Source organism: Hyaena hyaena, unplaced genomic scaffold (assembly GCF_003009895.1).
Source record: "Hyaena hyaena isolate Hyena2069 unplaced genomic scaffold, ASM300989v1 scaffold_906, whole genome shotgun sequence".
Classification (NCBI taxonomy): Eukaryota; Metazoa; Chordata; class Mammalia; order Carnivora; family Hyaenidae; genus Hyaena; species Hyaena hyaena.
Window position 1 is genome coordinate 169,984 of NW_024081532.1, and position 20,216 is coordinate 190,199.

The following is a 20,216-nucleotide window of genomic DNA, read 5'->3' on the forward strand; positions in this document are numbered from 1 at the left end:
GCGCAGTCGCCTTTCTTGCTTTGGGCGTACGTCAAGATGGCGGCCTCCATATCGTGTTCGTTGCTAAGGCGCTTTCCTAGCATTTCGCTCTTTAGAGGTGGCTACAGGGTTCAGGTAACTCCTTGGAGCACACTTTGTACAACTGCAACTTAGTTATAGTTTCTCTAGGTTATCGTTCCATCGCTGGGACTCCAGGAGAGGAGACCTTCCCAAGTGCTTACGCCTTGGCCGGCTGGGCAACACTGCTTCCACCACCCTTTCCTTCTCACTCTCCTCGGTGCCGCGCGGCTTTTTAGTCTCCAGCCCGAGGCAAAGAGCCCGGGTTAGGTATCACCCTTTTCTCCCAAGTTACCGTCTCGGCTAAAGAACTAGGTGAAGGATTGGGGCTCTTGGTCGTACACAGCCAGCTCTTAAGTATGCGTGTGGTATTTAAATCTGTGATTCTCTGGAGTGACTTTGGGTTCAGGGAGACTAAGTTCTACCTGCTGTGCTATCTCCCGGTGATGGCAGGATGCTTCTCACGACCTGGGGACCAGTTTCTTAGCTCTCTTTCTCTCACTAAACTAGTTATTATTTTTTAATTTGGACTGAGGTTTTCCTCCATCCTCATGTACTCACCACATTGGAAGTTCTTGATGGGGCAAGGTAGGTTCTTCGTAGGGCAGGGTGAGATAGGAAGGCTTGCACAGCTGCCACTCCCTAAGGTGGGACTGAGGAGTGGTGACGGGAGTCACCACGGAGTTAATAACAGCCCTGGTAGCTTTAAAGCTAGCGTTAGGACTCAAGTTTGTTCTGACTTATGGAATCAACATTCAAACCTTCAAATTTTATTAGACTGGGCAATTTAATGAATCACGATTAGAATGGTTGGAGATTCTGTCATATGCATCCTCTCCCTGCCAGGCATTTTCCTTCCAAGAACTTAGACATCCTCCCTCTTCCTTTCTTTTCCTTTTTCTCCACTAGACTCAGTACATTGTCAAAAGCAAGTGTCTTCTCAAATACGACTGCTTCCCAGTCACCTAACCTAGTTACCCTCCCCATTAGTCTTTCCTTCAGGATCCATTCAAAGATAGGAAGAGTGATTGATGATACCAATTTTACGTTAACAAAAATGTTACTTTCCCTGTATATCCTTACAATATTCCATAAGTACAGTGGGCATGAATTCCCCTTCTGCTAACATGTGGGCAGTGAAACAATACAGTCCTTTTCTTGAACTCTTTTCTCATTTTTTGCCCTCTTTTTATAGGTTCCTCTCCAGACTCTTTGCACCAAAGTCCCCCCTGAGGAAGGTCCTTTCCCGCTAGATCCCATTACTCCTTATAAGAATGAACCCTGGAAATATCTGGACTCAGAAGGTACCTCTAAATGGGAAAGGGGAGGATCACATGGAGTCTGAAATAAATGGACAGAGACATTTCTATTATCACTTCCCCCTGTCCCCTAGGAATAACTTGTGTGGTCTTTCATTTCAGAATACCAGAATCGCTATGGTTCTCACCCTGTGTGGGCTGACTACCGTCGAAACCACAAAGGTGGCATACCCCCTCAGCGAACTCGAAAGACTTGTATTGTGAGTTTCTGAAGGTGTTACATAGATGGAATGTATAGTGTGGATGGAGGCCATAATGACAATGGCAGCAGTACTTTTCTCATAGGACTTTGAACATCTTCACCTACCAGTTTTTTTCCTCTACAGCGTGGTGATAAAGTTGCTGGGAATCCCTGCCCCATCTGCCGGGATCCCAAGCTGCATGTCGACTTTAGGGTAAGAGGAATCTTCTTCAGAATGAGGACTTGGAGCCTTTTTGTAGTGCCAGAGATATTACCACGGTTGTCCCACTCTTCTTTATAATATAGTACCTCTGTAGTCCATTTTGCATTGACTTTGTAGTAATAGAAAAACATTAATCTCTTCAGCCTTTTGTTCTTTATTGCGGATCAAACTAAAAAGCTTCATCTCTTATCTGTGAAATTTATAGTCTACATTGTAAGGCCAGAAAAATGCCTATTTCTAATGGGAGAGCAAAACCAAAGGTTCATTAATATATATATATCCATCACAATTGTTGGCAAGTAGATTGGGCTAGTTTTTTCCTGTGTTTCTTGTTTTTGTTTTTTTATTTTGTTTTGTTGTTTGGTGGCTTGCTGAGACTGGGGCTAGAGGGCAGATACGTGAAGCAAGATAAGAGTCTTAATTATTTTTCAGAAAGCCTTTATTGCCAGGACAGAACTTGCTCCCTAAAGAGTTCAAAAACCATATAAAAATAATAATGGGAAAAATGCTCTTCCGAGCTTGTAATGCAGGTATTAGAGCAGAAGCTGAATGGTCATCAGGGGAGGAGGGAATTTTTGTATCAGTAAGCAGACTGCTCTCGGTCCCTTCTGACACAGTTGTGGAAAAGTTAGTCCCAAGATAGATAGCATCTCAATTTCAAACGTGTACAATTGGTTATAAAAAGAGAACATAACCAGATGTATACAGTGTAGAATCCGTTACATGACTAAGGAAGAGACAAAGATTACAGACTGAACAGTTCACATGATTCTGCTTGCTCTTTTACTCCCCAAATCTATCTCTTTTTTTCCTTGAACGTTATCTTCTGTGATCTGCTGGCTGAGAGGCATTCTACGTAATTAAAACTGTAAAATTGTTCTTAGTAAATACATGTTATGTATAGTATGCCGTTGTTACGTTAGTATTGCATTACAACACATATTTTCTTGATGATTTCAGGGATTGCCAACTGACTATCCCCAAATTTTTTTCATGAAAGGCTGATTTTAGAACCTAACCCCTGCAGGAAAGGATTCTAAGGGAGTCTCAGTGACAGAATGTAGAGTGTACACATGAAATGGTTAGAAGGCCAAGAAAGGAGAAACGTTTTCTGGAGTTTTCAAGAATGTGTTCAGCAAAGTGATGGGGATAAAACTGGGACATGACGGAGGGTAACACCTGGAGTGACACGGAGGAGTTAAAGGTGTCTGGGCACATGTGTAGGGATTGTGCACTTCCAGTCTCTCAAGGTCTTGGTGCTCTCCCTGTCGTCTCTGATGTTTCCCTACCACTTTCCCCCACAGAATGTGAAGCTCTTGGAACAATTTGTCTGTGCCCACACGGGTGTCATCTTTCATGCTCCGTACACAGGTTAGCCCATCATCCCTGTCACCACTGAATAGCTTTTCTTTGGAGCACTCTTGTTTATCCAGTCACACAACAGGTATTTGGTGGTTCCTACATATGGCATAAAAAGTGTGATTGAATGTTCTTGGAAATCTTGCCTTAATGGAAATACTCACATGCTAAAGCAATTATGTGTGGACAAAAGATACAAGCAAGTACCAATGTAAGTAAACTATCTAAACATAGCTCTTAGAAGATAAGTGATGGTGATTATCTCTTTTCTGTAGAGTCTCTGCTTTTTTAAGAATTGATTGTCATTGGCCACAAACAGACACAACTCTCCAAGGGGAAATCCCGGGGCACCTGGGTGCTCAGTTGGTTGGGTGTCTGACTTCCACTCAGGTCATGATCTCTCAGTTTGTGGGTTCAAGCCCTGCATCGGGCTCTGTGCTGACAGCTCAAAGCCTGGAGCCTACTTCGGATTGTGTGTCTCCCTCTTTCTCTGCATCTCCTGTGCTCATGCTCTGTCTCTCTCTCAAAAATATATGAACAGTGGGGCACCTGGGTGACTTGGTTAAGCGGCCGACTTTGGCTCAGGTCATGAGCTTGCAGTTTGTGGGTTCGAGCCCCGCATCAGGCTCTGTGCTCATACTCGGAGCCTGGAGCCTGCTTTGGATTCTGTGTGTGTGTCTCTCTCTTCTGCCCGTCCCCTGCTCGTGCTCTGTCTCTCTTGTCTCTCAAAAATAAGTAAACATTAAAAAATTTTAAATAAATGAACATTAAAAAATTTTTCAAAGGGAAATCCCATCATGCAATTTTTAGGCGCTATCTCTCAATCCCTTTCCGGTCTACAACTCCTACAGAGCACTCTGGGGGCTCTCCTGCTCAGTGGAGGAGGCTTCATCTGGGATTGTAAGGGGCATTTCGCCTCAGGCATTAACTCAAGTAGGGGACCACTCTCTTCTTGGAGATAACTCTGATAAATTGACTGCATAAAAGTTTTTTTTGACACCGATGACCCAATTAGCTCTAGCTCTCCCAAATTTGGAATTGTAATCCTAACAATTCAAGGTTCTGTCTGTTTCTTTAACGATCGTCACAGGCCAGATCTGGCTCACTGCTGTGTCCATTTATTTTCATATTATCCGCAACTGCTTTCAAACTAAAAGGGCAGAGTTAGGTAGCTGAGACAGAGACTGTAGGACCTGCAGAGTCTAAAATTTATGTGGCCTACCACAAAAATTTTGCCAACCCTTGCTCTAAAGCAAGATAAATTTGCAAAACTAATCTGAATCCACCATTTTGGGGATGGCAGCGTGATCAGTGGAGTTTGGTTTGTCAGGGAGTTTTATTTTTTTTTATTTTTTATTTTTTTATTTTATTTTTTTTATTTTACAAATAGTTTATTGTCAAATTAGTTTCTACATAACACTCAGTGCTCATCCCCAAAGTGCCCTCCTCCATGCCCATCCCCCCCTCCCCCCCACATCCATCAGTCCTCAGTTTTTGTCAGCATTCAAGAGTCTCTCATGGTTTGCCTCTCTCCCTTTCCCCCACCATTTCCGCCCTTCTCCCCCTTGTTCCTCCGTCAAGTTCCTCCTAATCCTCCTATACGTGCAAACATATGATATTTGTCCTTCTCTGCCTGACTTATTTCGCTCAGCATAACACCCTCCAGGTCCATCCATGTTGCTACACATGGACAGATTTCATTGTTTCTCATTGCCATGTAGTATTCCATGGTATAGATAAACCACATCTTCTTGATCCATTCATCTGTTGATGGACACTTAGGCTCTTTCCATGTTTTATTTTTATTTTTTTTATTTTTTTAAATATTTTTTATTTATTTCTAGGAGAGAGAGACAGCGTGAGCAGGGGAGGGTCAGAGAGAGAGGGAGTCACAGACTGAAACAGGCTCCAGGCTCTGAGCTGGCAGTCAGCACAGAGCCCGACGCGGGGCTCGAACCCACGAACCGCGAGATCATGACCTAAGCGAAAGTCAGACGCTTAACCGACTAAGCCACCCAGGCGCCCCTCTTTCCATGTTTTAGCTATTGTGGAGAGTGCTGCTATGAACATTGGGGTACATGTGCTCCTATGCCTCAGCATTTCTGTATCCCTTGGGTAAATTCCTAGCAGTGCTATTGCTGGGTCATAAGGGAGTTCTATTGTTAGTTTCCTGAGGAACCTCCACACTGTTTTCCAGAGGGGCTGTACCAGTTTACATTCCCACCAACAGTGTAGGAGGGTTCTGTCAGGGAGTTTTAAAGAGGAGTGTTGTAGTCAAGCTATAGAAAGTTAAAGGGACTATTTTGCTACTCTTTCAGATCACCTTCTCCAGATTGGGACACCTTTAAGTTTATTTATTTTCAGAGAGTGAGAGTGAGCGGGGGAGGGACAGAGAGAGGGAGGGAGAGAAAGAATCCCAAGCAGGTTCCATGCTCAGTGGAGAGCCTAATGTGGGACTTGATCTCACAGACCTGAGAACATGACCTGAGCCAAAATGAAGTCAGATGCTTAACAGATTGAGCCACTCAAGTATGCCCCTTTCTTCCTTGATTTACTGATTCTCTGGATTGTCCAATCCAAATCTTTAATTAACCACACTTAGCCTTTGAATTGTGTTCTGCTGTCATGGAGGTTTTACCATTAAACGGCTTTTCTGTGGTGGTTAGACCCTCCTAAAAGCCTTCATCTCAGCTCTCAGAAAGGGGGGATTTTTCCATTGGATAGATGGTAAAACTAAGGCCCATTGAGAGGTCAGGGAACTGGGATTATTAGGTAAAGCAAATTTTTCAAACCCAGCTCTTTATCACCATATAGAAGTAGCTGTATACTTTTTGTACTGTGCTTTTTAGAGCAAGCACCAGGTAATCTCTTTTTCTTCCTCTAGGGGTATGTATGAAACAACACAAGAAGTTGACCCAGGCCATCCAGAAAGCCAGGAATCATGGTGAGCATGAGAATGGGCACAGTGCAGTTTTGTTAGCTATAAAGAAGTTGATTTAGGGCTGGAGGGCAGATATAAATGCTACCTATCTGAGAAGGTGTCACCCAACATGCTCTTCCCAAAAATCTTTTCACTCCACTGTCCCTTTTTCCCTCCTGAGTCTTTTATTTTGTCCTTTTCCTGTTTCCTATTCTTCCTCTTTCCTTTCTCTTTCCTAACTACTGGTCCCAATGCTGGAGATAGATCATAGAGGATCTTTGTATAACTCTCTGGCCCTGGGCTCCAAGACACCTTCGCAGAAACTTAAAAAAATTAAATTGCCTCTGCTAGGGCAGATGTACCCTTATAGCCCTGGTGCAGGGCTGCACACCTTGGCAGGCAAAAGCCCAGGCAGTAAGTATGTCAGTCTACATTGCCGCCTTGGCCAGTTGCCTTTGTGCAGTGCACAGCATGCGTAAATGTACCTAGTGGCTCTCTGGTTCTTTCCTACCTTTATATGTCATTTTACTTATTGTCTTAACCTGAACTACTCTCCTTGCTTCCTTCCTTCACTTCTCTTTTTTTAATCCCTTAGGTCTCCTCAGTTACCACATTCCTCAGGTTGAACCTCGAGACTTTGACTTCAGTACTTCTCATGGAGCTGTGAGTGCTACTCCACCAGCCCCCACCCTGGTGTCAGGCGACCCCTGGTACCCATGGTATAGCTGGAAACAGCCACCAGAGAGAGAGCTGTCCCGCCTTCGACGCCTCTATCAGAGTCATCTCCTAGAAGAGAGTGGTCCCCCACCTGAATCAATGCCCGAGGTTTCTCTCACAACCCCAGCTGACACCTCCTCCACTGAGCAGGAGAGCCCCCAGAGTACTCTGTAGGAGCTGTAGACCGGGAAGGGATTAAGAGATAGTACATAAAAATTGCATGATGGGATTTCACTTTAGAGAGTTGTGTCTGTTTGTGGCCAATGGCAGGCCCAGGGCCCAAGAAAAGAAATGATTGCTGTTGAAGGGAATACATAAATTTGAGGCTTAGGGAGGGCAGGACAGATGTGTATGGGAAGCCCCAACCCCTATATATTGTAAATAGATAGGCTAAACATTGTGTTACTGCTTCAGACTTCTGCTAACTCAACTTTTCCACAATAAAGCTGTATCTCCTGTTTCTGGGCTGAGTTTCAAATTAATGCCATTTGTGTGGGAGGAATGGGTGCTGCTGTGGGGAGAGGAGTGGTGAGGCTTGAGCCAGACCAACCAGTGACTCTTGGAAACAGGAGCCACCAGAAATGAGCAGTTGGGCTATTCTGTCATGATCTCCTTTCTGGCCTTCTGTGCCCAGTTCTGCGTTAGTGTTCCCAGCATACCTAGCTGTTTACGGGGCGGGGGATGTTAAAGGTTGGAAAATGAGACTTTAGGCTAGGAAAAAATGCGTTGCTATGGCCCTTGCTCTGTGGTCTGTGGGGGTGGGGGAGAGGCGTTGCTAAGGGACTGACTGGCCTGGGGAAGAACAGCTTCTCCAGGGCCGGCTGCCAGGACGCTGGTACTGCCCCTAGGGGCGGTACCTGAGCCCCTCCACCTCCGGAAAATAAAGGTTCCCGGAAGCACTTCCTCCCCCTCCACCCCCCTTTAGGGAGGGGCGGAAGTGACGTAGCGCGGGGTGGGTCTGGCCACGCACAATGGGCCATGGAGTTCTCGTTCGATGTGGACGCCCTGCTCCCGGAGCGGATCACGGTGCTGGACCAGCACCTGCGACCCCCAGCCCGGCGACCCGGAACCACAACGCCGGCCCGGTGACATTTCAAACCCGCTCCAGCGCCCTTCTCTACTGGTTTCTCTTGAAAAATGATCCAGGCACCACGCCCCCTTTTCACTGACTAGTGGCTCTGCCTTTTGTTGTCCTGGCTTGCCCTTCTGGCGACCTTTGACCCTAGACCTGGTGGAGTTAATCGGCACCTGCATCTGTAATCTTTCATTCTTTGGCATGATCTAACCAAAACCTTTAGGCTTGCCACAATAACCTCAGGAAAGAGGGAGTGTACTGTACTGAAAAGAGGTGTGGCAGAAGTCTGGGTTCCAGAAAGGTGGGGTGGAAAATCAGTTTGGAAAGATAAAGTCAGAGACTCTTAAGTGCTGAACCTGGGTTGAAGTTGTGGCCAAGGTTCCCAGAACCCTCTAATTTAGTGAGTATCTGACTCTTTGTTTCCTTTTTGTAGTATTGACCTGCAACAGCAAATTATGACCATTGTAGATGAACTGGGCAAGGCTTCTGCCAAGGTACTGGGGAGTCTTTAGATGGAGAAAAGGGCGGGGGGATCTCTCTGGAGCCAGTAGATAAGGGAGGCCTAGCTCCTTGGGAATGGACTTGCAGAAAGTCTGTCGTCATCTTTCCCGCAGGCCCAGCATCTTCCTGCTCCCATCACCAGTGCATCAAGGATGCAGAGTAACCGCCATGTTATGTATGTGCTCAAAGACACTTCAGCACGACCGTAAGTGCCAAATGCCCTTCCATCCCATATTTTATTCCTTCCAACCCCAGCCCTTCTCCCTTCTTTGACTTTCCCGATAGCTGTTACTTGCTTGTTTCTTTATTCTTCCCATCCTGCAGGGCTGGAAAAGGAGCCATTATTGGCTTCCTCAAAGTTGGATACAAGAAACTCTTTGTACTGGTGAGTGTTACTGGAAGCTGAGAATTCACATGTCTTGGCATTTGAGAATGAAAGTGCTGAATGTTGGGAGGCTGCAACAATGTCTGTCATAAAAGATATTTGTTCTTTACCTTTTAGGATGATCGTGAGGCTCACAATGAAGTAGAACCACTTTGCATTCTGGACTTTTACATCCATGAGTCACTTCAACGCCATGGCCATGGACGAGAACTCTTCCACTATATGTTGCAGGTGTCCTTTATCTTTTCACCAGTCCATCCAAAACAGAGATCAAAGACCCCTTTGCCCTGACCCCTTCCAAACGCCCTGACTTCCACCCTCCTGCCTGCCATGTTCCCATATCCTTCTATTCCCTTCCCAGGCTTCTGGGTTCCTGTTGGCATGCTTTCTCCCAACCTTCTACTCTGAGTCTCCTGTTCTTTGCAGAAGGAGCGGGTTGAACCACACCAACTGGCCATTGACCGACCCTCACAGAAGCTGCTTAAGTTCCTGAATAAACATTACAACTTGGAGACCACAGTCCCACAGGTTAGAGGCTTCAGAGGGTAGATCCTCATTGAGCATTTCCATTGAATTTATTTATTATTGGGGGGCAAAGAAATGGCATCTTCCATGCACTCCTTATTACCCAATATATAGGATTCTTTCTATGTAGCTAAGCTCTACATAGAGCTTAAAACGCCCCCCCCCCATTTTTTATGGTACCATTTTTCATTGTGCAGCTGTTCACTTTCATGTATTTTGATTTTTCATTTGGCTGTTCTATATATACAGTATTATGTTTGTGCCCCAAACATAGCTCATTTTCACCTCGTTTTTACACAAGCCTTTAGTTAGTCCGTATTTATTAAGGCCCAGAGTAATATATATTCCTTGTTTTGGGGGCGTTTTAGCTTAATATAGGGAAGGTGGTTTGTGTATAAGTAAATACAATATAATATACTAATGCTGTCCATTTAACAAATATTTATTGGGCATTTCACACTTTTGCACACTAGGAATACTTTATTCAAAAAAACAGATAAAAGTCTCTGCCCTTGTGCAGTTTATGTTCTCATCGGGGAGACAACCATAACATGACTGTGTAGTATGATTGATGATAAGTGCTCTGGAAAGAGGAGAGCCATTGAGAAGGCTTGCAAGTACCATGTGGGGATGGGAGTGCATGGGGTTGCAAGTTTAAATGGGATAATCAGGGGCGCCTGGGCGGCTCAGTTGGTTAAGCATCCCATTCTTGGTTTTGGCTCAGGTCATGATCTCATGGTTCGTGAGTTCATACCCTGCGTTGGGCTCCATATTTGGCTGCTTGGGATTCTCTCTATCTCCATCTCTCTATGCACCTCCCCTGCTCACTCTCTCTTGCAAAATAAATAAATAAACTTTAAAACATTTAAATGGGATCATCAAGGAAGGCCTCACTGAGAAAGTGCCATTTGAGCAGTAACTTAAAAGAAGAGAGAATACGAGTCAGGTAATATCTGGAAAGGACGTCCAGGCAGAAGGAATGGCTAGTGCAAAGTCCATGAGATAGGGAATGTGCCTGAATGAATGAATTGGCTGGTGTGGCTAGAGCAGCACAAGTGAAGGGGAGTGTGGTAGATCAAGCAGCAAGGAAGAACGTTTCAGACCTTAGAGGTATTGCAAAAGTTTTGGCTTTTGCTCTAAGTGAAAAAAGGAGAGTCATCGAAAGAGTTTGAGCAGAGAGATGATACAATCTGATTTGACCAGACCACTTTGGCTGTTAAGAATAGCAATAGTGGAGCAAAGAATAGAAGCAAGCAGACCAGTTAGGAAGCAACAATCCTGATGAAAAATGGTGGTGACTCAAACCGCGATGGTAGCGTTAGAGAGGGTAAAGGGTGGTCAAATTTTAAATATTTTGAAGTTAAGTAAGATTTCCTAATAAATGATCTGTGGAGAATGAGAAAGAAGGAGTTAAGGATGATCCCAAACTCAGCCTGAGCCATTAGACGTATGAAGTTTACATAACCAAGATGGTACGTGGAGCAGCTTTGGGGGCAAATAGTAGCCCATTTTGATTTTATTAACTAGGTTGAGTAGACAATTGGGTAATTCTCTGGAGTCCACAGAAGAGGTTTGGAATAGAAAGGTCTCAGCATACATAGGGTGTTGAAAGCAATGAGATAGGAGTGGTTTTATACTCACCAAGGAGTGAGTATAAAAAGAAAAGTGATTCAAGGACTTGAGCCTTTGAGCACTTTTTTTTTTTTAAGTTTATTTACTTTGAGAGAGACAGAACTGAGAATGGGGGAGGGGCAGAGAGAGAGGGAGAGAGAATCCCCCAAGATCCCAAGCAGGCTCCATGCTATCAGCACAGAGCCCACCATGGGGCTTGGTCCCATGAACCCATGAGATCATGACCTGAGCTAAAACCAAGAATCAGATGTTCAACCCAGGTGCCCTAGGTACTTTTTTTTTTTTTTAAATGTTTATTTCTAGGAGAGAGAGAGAGAGAGAGACAGCGTGAGCAGGGGAGGGTCAGAGAGAGAGGGAGTCACAGACTGAAACAGGCTCCAGGCTCTGAGCTGGCAGTCAACACAGAGCCCGACGCGGGGCCCGAACCCACGAACCGAGATCATGACCTAAGCGAAAGTCGGACGCTTAACCGACTAAGCCACCCAGGTGCCCCCCTAGGTACTTTTTAAAGAGGTATCACCAGAGGAGGAGAAGAACCAGCACATGTGACCAAGGAGTGACTAGTGAAGTAGATGAAAATTTATAGGTAGGGTGATCTGGAAGGCCAGTGAAGAAAATGTTTTGCCAGAGGACGAAATGGCTTACAGAGTCAAATGCAGCTGATCTGTGAGGTCAGAAGAGGCCTGAGAGGTGACTGTTGTATTTAGAGTTGCCTGAGGCCATTGGTTTTCGTGTAGTGGTGGTGGGTGGAAGCCTGGATGAATTGGGTTTAAGGAGACTGAGAAGTGGAGATGGCAAGAATAGGCCATAAATACTGCTTTAAGGGGAACAAAGAAATAGAGCAAGAGCTAGAGGGGAAAGTGGATTAAGAGAGTGTTAACTGTTTTCATTTGGAAAAACCAGCAGTATAAGAATGACTCCATAGAGAGAAAATGTGATGTCAGAATATGGGGAGAATTGCTGAAACAATGTCATTGAATGGGCAGGAAGGGTTGGGATTAGGTTGATAGGTTAACCTTGGATAGGAGCATGGACAATTAATCCACTAACATGATTTGATTGATGCGCTTACAGAGGAAGGCATAAAGACATGGTGGTGAATGCTACCTTGGGGTGGGGAGTAGGTAAAGGAAGGCTTAACTTAAGTTTAATCTTGAAAGGTGAATGTCATGGGGACAGAAGCGGGCAAGCTAAAGTGCATTTCATATAGAGGAACCAGCATAAGCAAAAGAGGAGGTATTCAGCTACCTTTTAGGGTACTACAGGCTGTTTGGTGTGGCAGAATGCTGTGCATGTGCTTACTGGTGGAGGAGGAGGGTGGGCCAATAGACAGGGTCAAGGCAGGAGATAGGCAGGATCTATTTATATTTAGAATGCCCTGCCCTAATACATTGTTCCATTAAGAGGCAGTGAAGAGTGGTGGAAGAAGGATACCATATTGGGCATACTCAAGTAACCTGTAGACCAAAGCATTATAGAGTATAATTAATTATTGTAAATAATGATTCATGACCTCTGTGTGCTGTCTACATGCATCATCTTAGTTGATCTTTGTACATCTCTTTGAGATGGGTATCTTTATTGACCCCATTTTGGGTTCATACAGATGAGCAGCTTGACCAAGTTTACACAGCTAATAAGTGGCAGAGCAATAATTTGAACCCAGTGCCCACTCTTTTTTATTTTTTAATTTTTTAAACATTTGTTTATTTTTGAGAGAGAGACACACACACACACAAAATGTGAGCAGGGGAGGGGCAGAGAGAGAGAGGGAGGCACAAAATCCGAAGCAGGCTCTAGCCTCTGACCTGTCAGCACAGATCTCAACATGGGGCTCGAACCTATGAACTGTGAGATCATGACCTGACCTGAAGTTGGATGCTTAACTGACTGGCAGAGATTACATACATACATACATAAACAAACTTTAAAATTAAAAAATAAATTGATGAGACACCTGAGTGGCTCAGTCAGTTAGGTGTCCAACTTTGGCTCAGGTCATGATCTCACGATTTGTGAGTTCGACCCCTGCATTGGGCTCTGTGCTAACAACTCATAGCCTGGAATCTACTTCAGATTCTGTGTCTGCCTCTCTCTGCCTCTCCCCAGCTCATAGTCTGTCTCTCTCTGTCTCTCAAAAATAAATATATGTTCTTTAAAAAAAATAAATAAATTGAGATCTTTGACCCAGTTAAAGTTATTTTCATCTAGTGTGAGGTGTAGGCCCACATTCATTATCTTGCATGTGAATATTCAGTTGTCCAAGCACCATTTTTTGTTTTGTTTTTTCTTTTCAAATTTTTATAAATTCTAGTTAACATACAATGCAGTATTGGTTTCAGGAGTAGAATTCAGCAATTCGTCTCTTACATACAATGCCTGGTGTTCATCATAACAAGTACCCTGCTTAATAATCATCACCCATCTAGCTCATCCCCCATCCACCTCCCTCCATCAACCCTCAGTTTGTTATCTATCTTTGAGGTCTCTTGGGGCACCCGGGTGGCTCAGTCAGTTAAGTATCTGACTCTTGATTTTGATTTAAGTCATGATCTCAGGGTTTGTGAGTTCCAGCACTGACAGCACAGACCCTGCTTAGGATTCTCTCTCTCTCTCTCTCTCTCTCTCTCTCTCCCCCTCCCCTGCTCATGCACACTTTCTCTCTCTCAAAAAAAATAAATAAAGCTTGAAAAAAATTAAAAAGCGAAAGAATCTCTATGGTTTGTTCCCCACTCTCATATGTTCATTTGTTTTGTCTCTTAAATTCTATATATGAGTAAAATCATATGGTATTTGTCTTTCTCTGACTTATTTCACTTAGCATAATACACTCGAGCTCCATCCACATTGCTACAATGGCAAGATTTCATCCTTTTTGATGGCTTGCTAATATTCCATTATAGATATACCATTTTATACACACACACACACACACACACACACACACACACACATACTTGGGCTCTTTACATAGTTGGACTCTTGTCGATAGTGCTACTATAAACATCGAGGTGCATGTTCCCCTTTGAATCTATTTTTATATCCTTTAGGTAAATACCTAATGGTGCAATTGCTGGATCATAGTATAGTTCTATTTTTAATTTTTTGAGGAACCTCCATAATGTTTTCCAGAATGCCAAGCACCATTTGTTGAAAAGCTGCTTTTTCCCCCATCAAATCATCTTGGCATCCTTGTTGGAAATTATTTGACCATAAACACACGGGTTTATTTCTGGACTCTATTCATTCCATTAGTCTCTCTGTCCATCTTTAGGCCTCTTCCATATCATTTCGATTACCATACCTTGTAGAAAGTTTTGAAATCAGTAAGTGAATCCTCCAAGATTGTCTTGGCTATTTGAGGTCTTTTATAATTCTATATCAACTTTTAGGATCAGCTTATCAGGGTATGAGTTTTTGATTGAGCTTGTCAACAAGGACAGGAAGACTGGCTATGTTCTTTTTGTTTTGTTTTGTTTTGTTTTTGGACAAGTTCTGTACCCAAGTAGTGCTGAATGGCTGAATGGACAACTATATTTCACTTGTTTCATCTTATAGGTCAACAACTTTGTGATCTTTGAAGGCTTCTTTGCCCATCAGCACCGTAAGTTTTCTCAACTTGTGTGTGTTGGCCAAGTAGATGGGGTGAGGGGAAGGAAAGAGGTGGATTCTTGATCCCACTGGCCCCCTCACTGAGGGGCACCACCGCTTCCTTCCTCACAGGGCCCCCTGCTCCCTCCCTGAGAGCATCTCGACATTCTCGTGCTGCTGTGGTTGATCCTACACCCACTGGTAAAGCTGCAGTGAATGCGTAGAAGTGTAGGGCCATGGTGGCTAGTTCCTCTGGAGGCCACAGGGAGCAGAGTGCAATTGTGGGCAATTTGGGAGAATTCTAAAGCAGCCGAAGTCTCCAGCAATTGTTACCCATATTCCTTTTCCATTGTGAGCTTAGTGCATCTTAGGTTTGTTAGAATTTTTAACCAAATGAGTTCACTGGGACCCTGTTTGAGGATTGGTATTGATAGAGTACTTGCTCCTTTAGGTCCATCAAAATAGGCCAGAGTCACATTCCTTTGCAAACCCCTTAGGTTTCTGTCAGTCAAATGTAGTCAGCCCTTTCATTTCCAGTCATAGAATAATGACATGAATGGTCCAAAGTTTAAATGTATATATTAGTTTAAAAAAAATAATGCTCAGAATTTATTATTTCCAGCCAACTAATGAAATTAATCTGGAGAAACCAAACCTAGGAGGTACTGAAATGCTGACCAGTCTCCCCATTCCATTATACACACATGCTCCTTGCCAGTTTAGGCCCCACTCCTCCCTCTTCCTCGCTGCCTCCCACAGGTAGAGAAGCACAGCTTGCAAAGAAGTGCTCTCTTGCTGAGCTGGCTTTGTGGCTAGCTCTCACCTCCTCCATGGTCAGGAAAGGGAGTAGCAACCACCCAGAGAACAGTCTGTTACCAGTTACTAGTTTTGACTAGTGTCAGGCACTGGGAGGCGATTCATATCCATGGGTCGCTTTGCTTGCCAAGGCTTCCCCCATCTTGGCTCCTGCTGACTTACAGGCTGTAAGAAGGAGTGAGAATCAACAAGGACAGTGAAGACCAAGCTCCACAGGGGAGGGGAGCACAGATAAAGCCTAAGTAGATTTGTTGAGAAGTCTCTCATTTGCCACACATGATAGAGAACCTCTGGAGAGGGAAAGGGAGGGAACAAATAGAAAAGTAAGAGCACAGGAAGCAGAGCTTTGGATAATATGTTAGCTTCCCATTTACTCCGCTAACTCCCAGATGTCTTTGTTTTCTCCTCACACTTTTGTTTGTTTTTCCTAAAAACTTAAGTCGTCCCATTTTTGCACCAGGAGGAGAGGTTCTGCCCCCACCCCAACCTCCCCTGGCCTCTCCAGAGCAATTCCTAATTAACCAAGGGCTTTGTCCATCTCATCTAGAGGGACCTGGGGTCCTCGTTGGCCCAGCTGGGACCATTCTACTGCCCCAGAATCCCAGGGGGGCCTGACAGCACCCACTGACAGTAAGAGCTCACCTCCCTTAGCCACCCTTCTCCTGCATCTCCCAGGCCCCAGAATCTTCCCCTGGGTCTTTTCCCCCAACTCTGCACTTTGGGCCTACTCCTTGTGGCTCCCCTCAAAAATGCTCCAGCATTTTCCCTGAATTCCCTCTTGATGTGAAAGCATTGCCACATAGCTGCTTCTGTGATGGAGCTGAACTCTCCTTCCCTGGGAGGAACTGCGGTGTCAGGGAGTAGAGGTTTGGGGTCATGGGGGTAGCAGCCGGGAGGAGGGGTGCTAAGTATGTTTCCTAATGCTTGCTTTGCCTGTGTCTTCTCCAATGACAGCTCCAGCAAGAAAGCTGCCACCCAAGAGAGCAGAAGGAGACATTAAGCCATACTCCTCTAGTGACCGAGAATGTAAGACTGGGTTAGGGTGGCTGGGCTTGGGGGCCTTAATCCAGGGGAAGGGTTAGTTCTCTCTAAAGGCTGAGTTCTCTTTTTTCTACCCGAATCTTTGCTGTCATCATGCTCTTCCCTCTTTTTTTTTTTTCCTTCTCTATCATGGTCTGTATTTTCCCTCTTGCCAGTTCTGAAAGTAGCTGTGGAGCCTCCTTGGCCCCTAAACAGGGCCCCTCGCCGTGCTGCGCCTCCAGCCCACCCACCCCCCCGCTCCAGCAGCCTGGGAAACTCACCAGAACGGGGTCCCCTCCGCCCCTTTGTGCCAGAGCAGGAGTTGCTGCGTTCTCTGCGCCTCTGCCCCCCACACCCTACTGCCCGCCTTCTGCTTGCTACTGACCCTGGGGGCAGCCCAGCCCAGCGTCGCCGCACCAGGTAATAGGAGTTAGGGAGGATTAGGGAGACTCAAAACTGTCAAAGAGGGTGTTAGAAATGGCAAAGGCCAGTTTGAATCCACCAGAGATGTGAAGCAATAGGACATGTGGATTGGAGAGGTCTGAAACCTTTTGATAAGAATATATTGGGACAGAGTGGTATGGAGTGGTAGGAGTGGTATGGAAATAAATGAAGGAGCAGAATGGTACTTTATATGGAGTTTAGGGACTCTAGTTTTAAAGTGAGAGACAGTAGGAAGGAAGAACACAGATCCATTGGGTGGGGGGAACAGAGTCAAATCGGGGAAATCTTGGTTTAATACTTACTGGGAAGATGCAGTGTGACAGTTTGGGGAGCCACTCGCCTCATGTTAGTGCTTTGTATGGCAGGAGCCCATTCTAGCAGGCCGAGTGGGTATCTCCTTGATTGCTCCCCCTAGCTTTCTCTTCACTTCTGACTTCTCTTTCTGTTTTTCTCTCTCCCCCATTTTCCCTTTCCCTTTCTCCTGTCCATAACACCTTTCCTCAGCTCTCTTCCCCGCTCTGATGAGAGTCGATACTGACAGCTACCCTTCCCCTCCTTGGGAGACCTGGGGTGGGCAGAGCCCCCTCTCCTGAGAACCCCAGACCCACTCTTCCATTGTAGTCCCCAGGTTCCAGTGGAACCTGGCAGAGCTCATAGGATTCCCTCTTCTACTTTCTTGGGCAACAGTGTTGTCAGGGTCCTACATGGCATAGTACTTTGTAGCTTTTCTTACTGTAGAAAGCACACTTTCTTTCCTAAGTGGGCTCTGAACACTCCCACAGACAGCCTGATTTGCTGCCCAGATCCTTTGGTTGGGTGGTTCATACTGATTATCCAGAGAAGCACATTTTTGCTTGCTGTGTTAGACTCTAGAACACCATAGAATGTTGAAGGGCCTCCTCTGCCAGGGAAACTTTTAAGGAGTCATGTCCATGGAATAAATCCCATAGTCCTTCTACAGTGTTATTGGTGGCTCTAATACTGCTTTGTGCTGCCTGCCACACTTATCTTCACAGCCTGCTGAAGCCAACCAATGAGCTCTGCTTCAGAGCAGCTCAGTGATACAGGACAGGGTCTTACCAGCTCCCCAAAGGGATCCACTCAACATTGCCAAACTCTAAATCTCCCTATGTTCTGTGTATGTATTGGGAACTCCCAAGCTGATGTCTGCTTTGAGGCTCTAAAGACTCCCCACACCTGTGAAGATAACATCACTTCCCCCAAATCCAGATTCTGTGAGGGAGTTTATTTCTTGGCAGTAGATCCTATTGAGCACCCTGTGATCACTCTTAGCCATGTTTCAGAAAATAGGCCCTGAGTCTCAAGTATCTGTTAGCTCCTGGGATCCCCTCTGGTATACATCTCTCCCCAGTAACTAGACGCTGATATATACCTGTCTTGTGAGATTGTCTTGAGATGATGGGGGAACTCTTCCTCTGGACTTCCTTTCTTTCTTCCATAGCAAGAACCTTCCCTGCTCCATACCCAGGGTATGGAACATCCTTCCCCCTCCCTACTTTCTGAATGTGTGGTAGATAAGGTTATTCCCAAATGTGTTCCCCCATCCCAGTACTTGGGAGCAGGATCTCCCTCTCTCCCAACTCACTCCTTTTCCTTCCCCTTTTCCGTGCTGGTCTGAATAAAATTGCATTCTTTTGTGTTTTTTAAATGGACATTTTCAATGAAAAAAAAAGTAAAAAAAAAACCCCAACAAAACCAAACTTCAGGTCTCAGCCTCATTTGTGTGTCACCCGTTTTTTTACTTGGGATCTCTGGACCTCTGTCCCTCTCATATTCCTTATCTCTGAGATCTGCTGGATCTTCTGCAGAGTCTGTCTCCTGTTCATGTAGTCACTGGATCCCTCTGTGTAGGCTTCTGGATCTATTCCCCATTCCCTCCAGAAACCTCAGCTCTCCCCAGTGATCTCTACCCTTTTGTGTAGGCCAGCCATTGCTGAGATGTCAAGATTTGTGAGCATCTTTAAGACCTACTCATTGTCTCTGGACTCTTCCCTGGATTCCTCTTCCCATTTTGGTTTCCTGCTCTCTCTCTCACCCTTGGACCTCTCAGTACAATTCCTTTTCCTCTTAAATTAAGCCTTGTCACTCCTTATCTCCCTCTGGTCTGGCATATCCTATAATTATAGTAATCAAATACCAGGGCATCTGGTCTAACAAAATTTTTTTTTGCTTATATGTGACTCTGGTTTTCTGACTTAACTTGAATCACATTTAGCCTTATTTTTAACACATTACCTCAACTAGCTAAGACTACAGCAAACTAGGATTGCTCCAGAAAATCTTGGGGTATAAAATGAGCTTCCTCCCCTTTTCTGAAGCACGGCTTAGACTAAAACTCCATAGGAATGATAATTACCCCTCTGGCCTTTTCCTGTACTATTCCTTTCCTTTCTCTATTCTAATTCCTCCTCCATACCCACTCATCTTTCTTCCTGTAGCCTCTTCCCCATCATCTCCCATTTCTTCTACAGGGGGGCTCCCCCAGGGCTGGTAGCCCAAAGCTGCTGCTACAGCCGCCATGGGGGACTGAATTCCTCATCCCCCAATACAGGTAAGTATTCATCCCTCCTTATCCTCAAATCAAGTAGACCATATTCACTGCCTACTCCAGCCTTCCCATGCACATGCCTGGTGTTTCCACAGGCAACCAAGAATGGAAGCAGGGGGAACAGGAAACAGAGAATAGGTGAGGTCTGAGCCCTTCCTCTGCCAGCCTCCCACCACCTCTGACTCCTTTCCTAACACCACTCTCAGCTACTTTCTCCTTTGAACACCAGTTCCTCCCACAAATTGTTCTACCTAACATCCTTAAACCCTCTTTACCCCATAGGTTCAACTCGTGCTTACATTCTGCACTAGGGGGTTTCAAATTTAGACATAGCACTAACGGTTTCAGCCTCATACTCCATCATGTGTCCTCCTCTACATCAGGGCCAGACAGACCTTGAAGAGTCCTTGATCTTAATTGCCATTCTGCTACCCGTTTAACCCACTTTCCATCTCCCTCTCACCTATCAGGTGTGCCAGCGAGGAGCAGGTCTTGTCACAAGATGGGTCTGGGGAGGAACTCACACACACAGTTCCTCCACAGGCCCAGACCCTACCAGCTCAGTCCTGGACAATGGGTGGGGACATGTTCAACGCCAGGTTCATTCGAAACTTGCAGGACCGTCGCAGCACCAGGCCTTGGTGACCGCAACCCATTCTCACTTTCAAAGTCTGTATAATTTCTCACTACAGGAGGTAGCGAAAGCCTGCACTCATGATGGATGGATGTATTCATTAATTCTTTCATTCATTCAACAGGCTTTCTTACCAGTGCCAAGTCATTTGTATTTTATTTTTAACCAGAGCAATAAAAGTATTATCACAAGAGCTACTAAAAAAACTAAATTGTCGTTATTTCAGTCCCACCCCTTGTTCTTTGTTG

The 20,216-nt window shown here is 45.1% G+C and overlaps 2 protein-coding genes across 8 annotated transcripts; both read left to right on the forward strand.

The window, feature by feature from the left end:
- The first annotated feature begins 5 nt into the window (after positions 1-5).
- On the forward strand, positions 6-7,236 carry MRPS18B (mitochondrial ribosomal protein S18B). The gene is made up of 7 exons (XM_039220557.1): positions 6-114; positions 1,253-1,361; positions 1,479-1,576; positions 1,703-1,771; positions 3,085-3,151; positions 6,024-6,083; positions 6,655-7,236. The coding sequence occupies exons 1-7, from the start codon at positions 37-39 to the stop codon at positions 6,948-6,950; spliced, it is 777 nt and encodes a 258-aa protein (XP_039076488.1). The 5' UTR covers positions 6-36; the 3' UTR covers positions 6,951-7,236.
- Positions 7,237-7,737: 501 nt separating this feature from the next.
- Positions 7,738-20,159, forward strand: ATAT1 (alpha tubulin acetyltransferase 1). Of its 7 annotated transcripts, XM_039220548.1 has the most exons (13): positions 7,738-7,861; positions 8,285-8,345; positions 8,466-8,557; positions 8,677-8,737; positions 8,855-8,968; positions 9,164-9,265; positions 14,453-14,498; positions 14,618-14,686; positions 16,256-16,327; positions 16,498-16,741; positions 19,258-19,337; positions 19,430-19,472; positions 19,805-20,159. In XM_039220548.1, exons 1-13 carry the CDS (start codon positions 7,755-7,757, stop codon positions 19,977-19,979), a joined length of 1,266 nt encoding a protein of 421 aa, XP_039076479.1. In that variant the 5' UTR covers positions 7,738-7,754; the 3' UTR covers positions 19,980-20,159. The 7 variants fall into 7 exon arrangements, with proteins under 7 accessions (XP_039076479.1, XP_039076477.1, XP_039076478.1 ...); XM_039220546.1 differs by having other exon boundaries at positions 19,258-19,472; XM_039220549.1 differs by lacking the exon at positions 7,738-7,861 and adding an exon at positions 7,874-8,032 and having other exon boundaries at positions 19,258-19,472.
- The last annotated feature ends 57 nt before the right edge of the window (positions 20,160-20,216 follow it).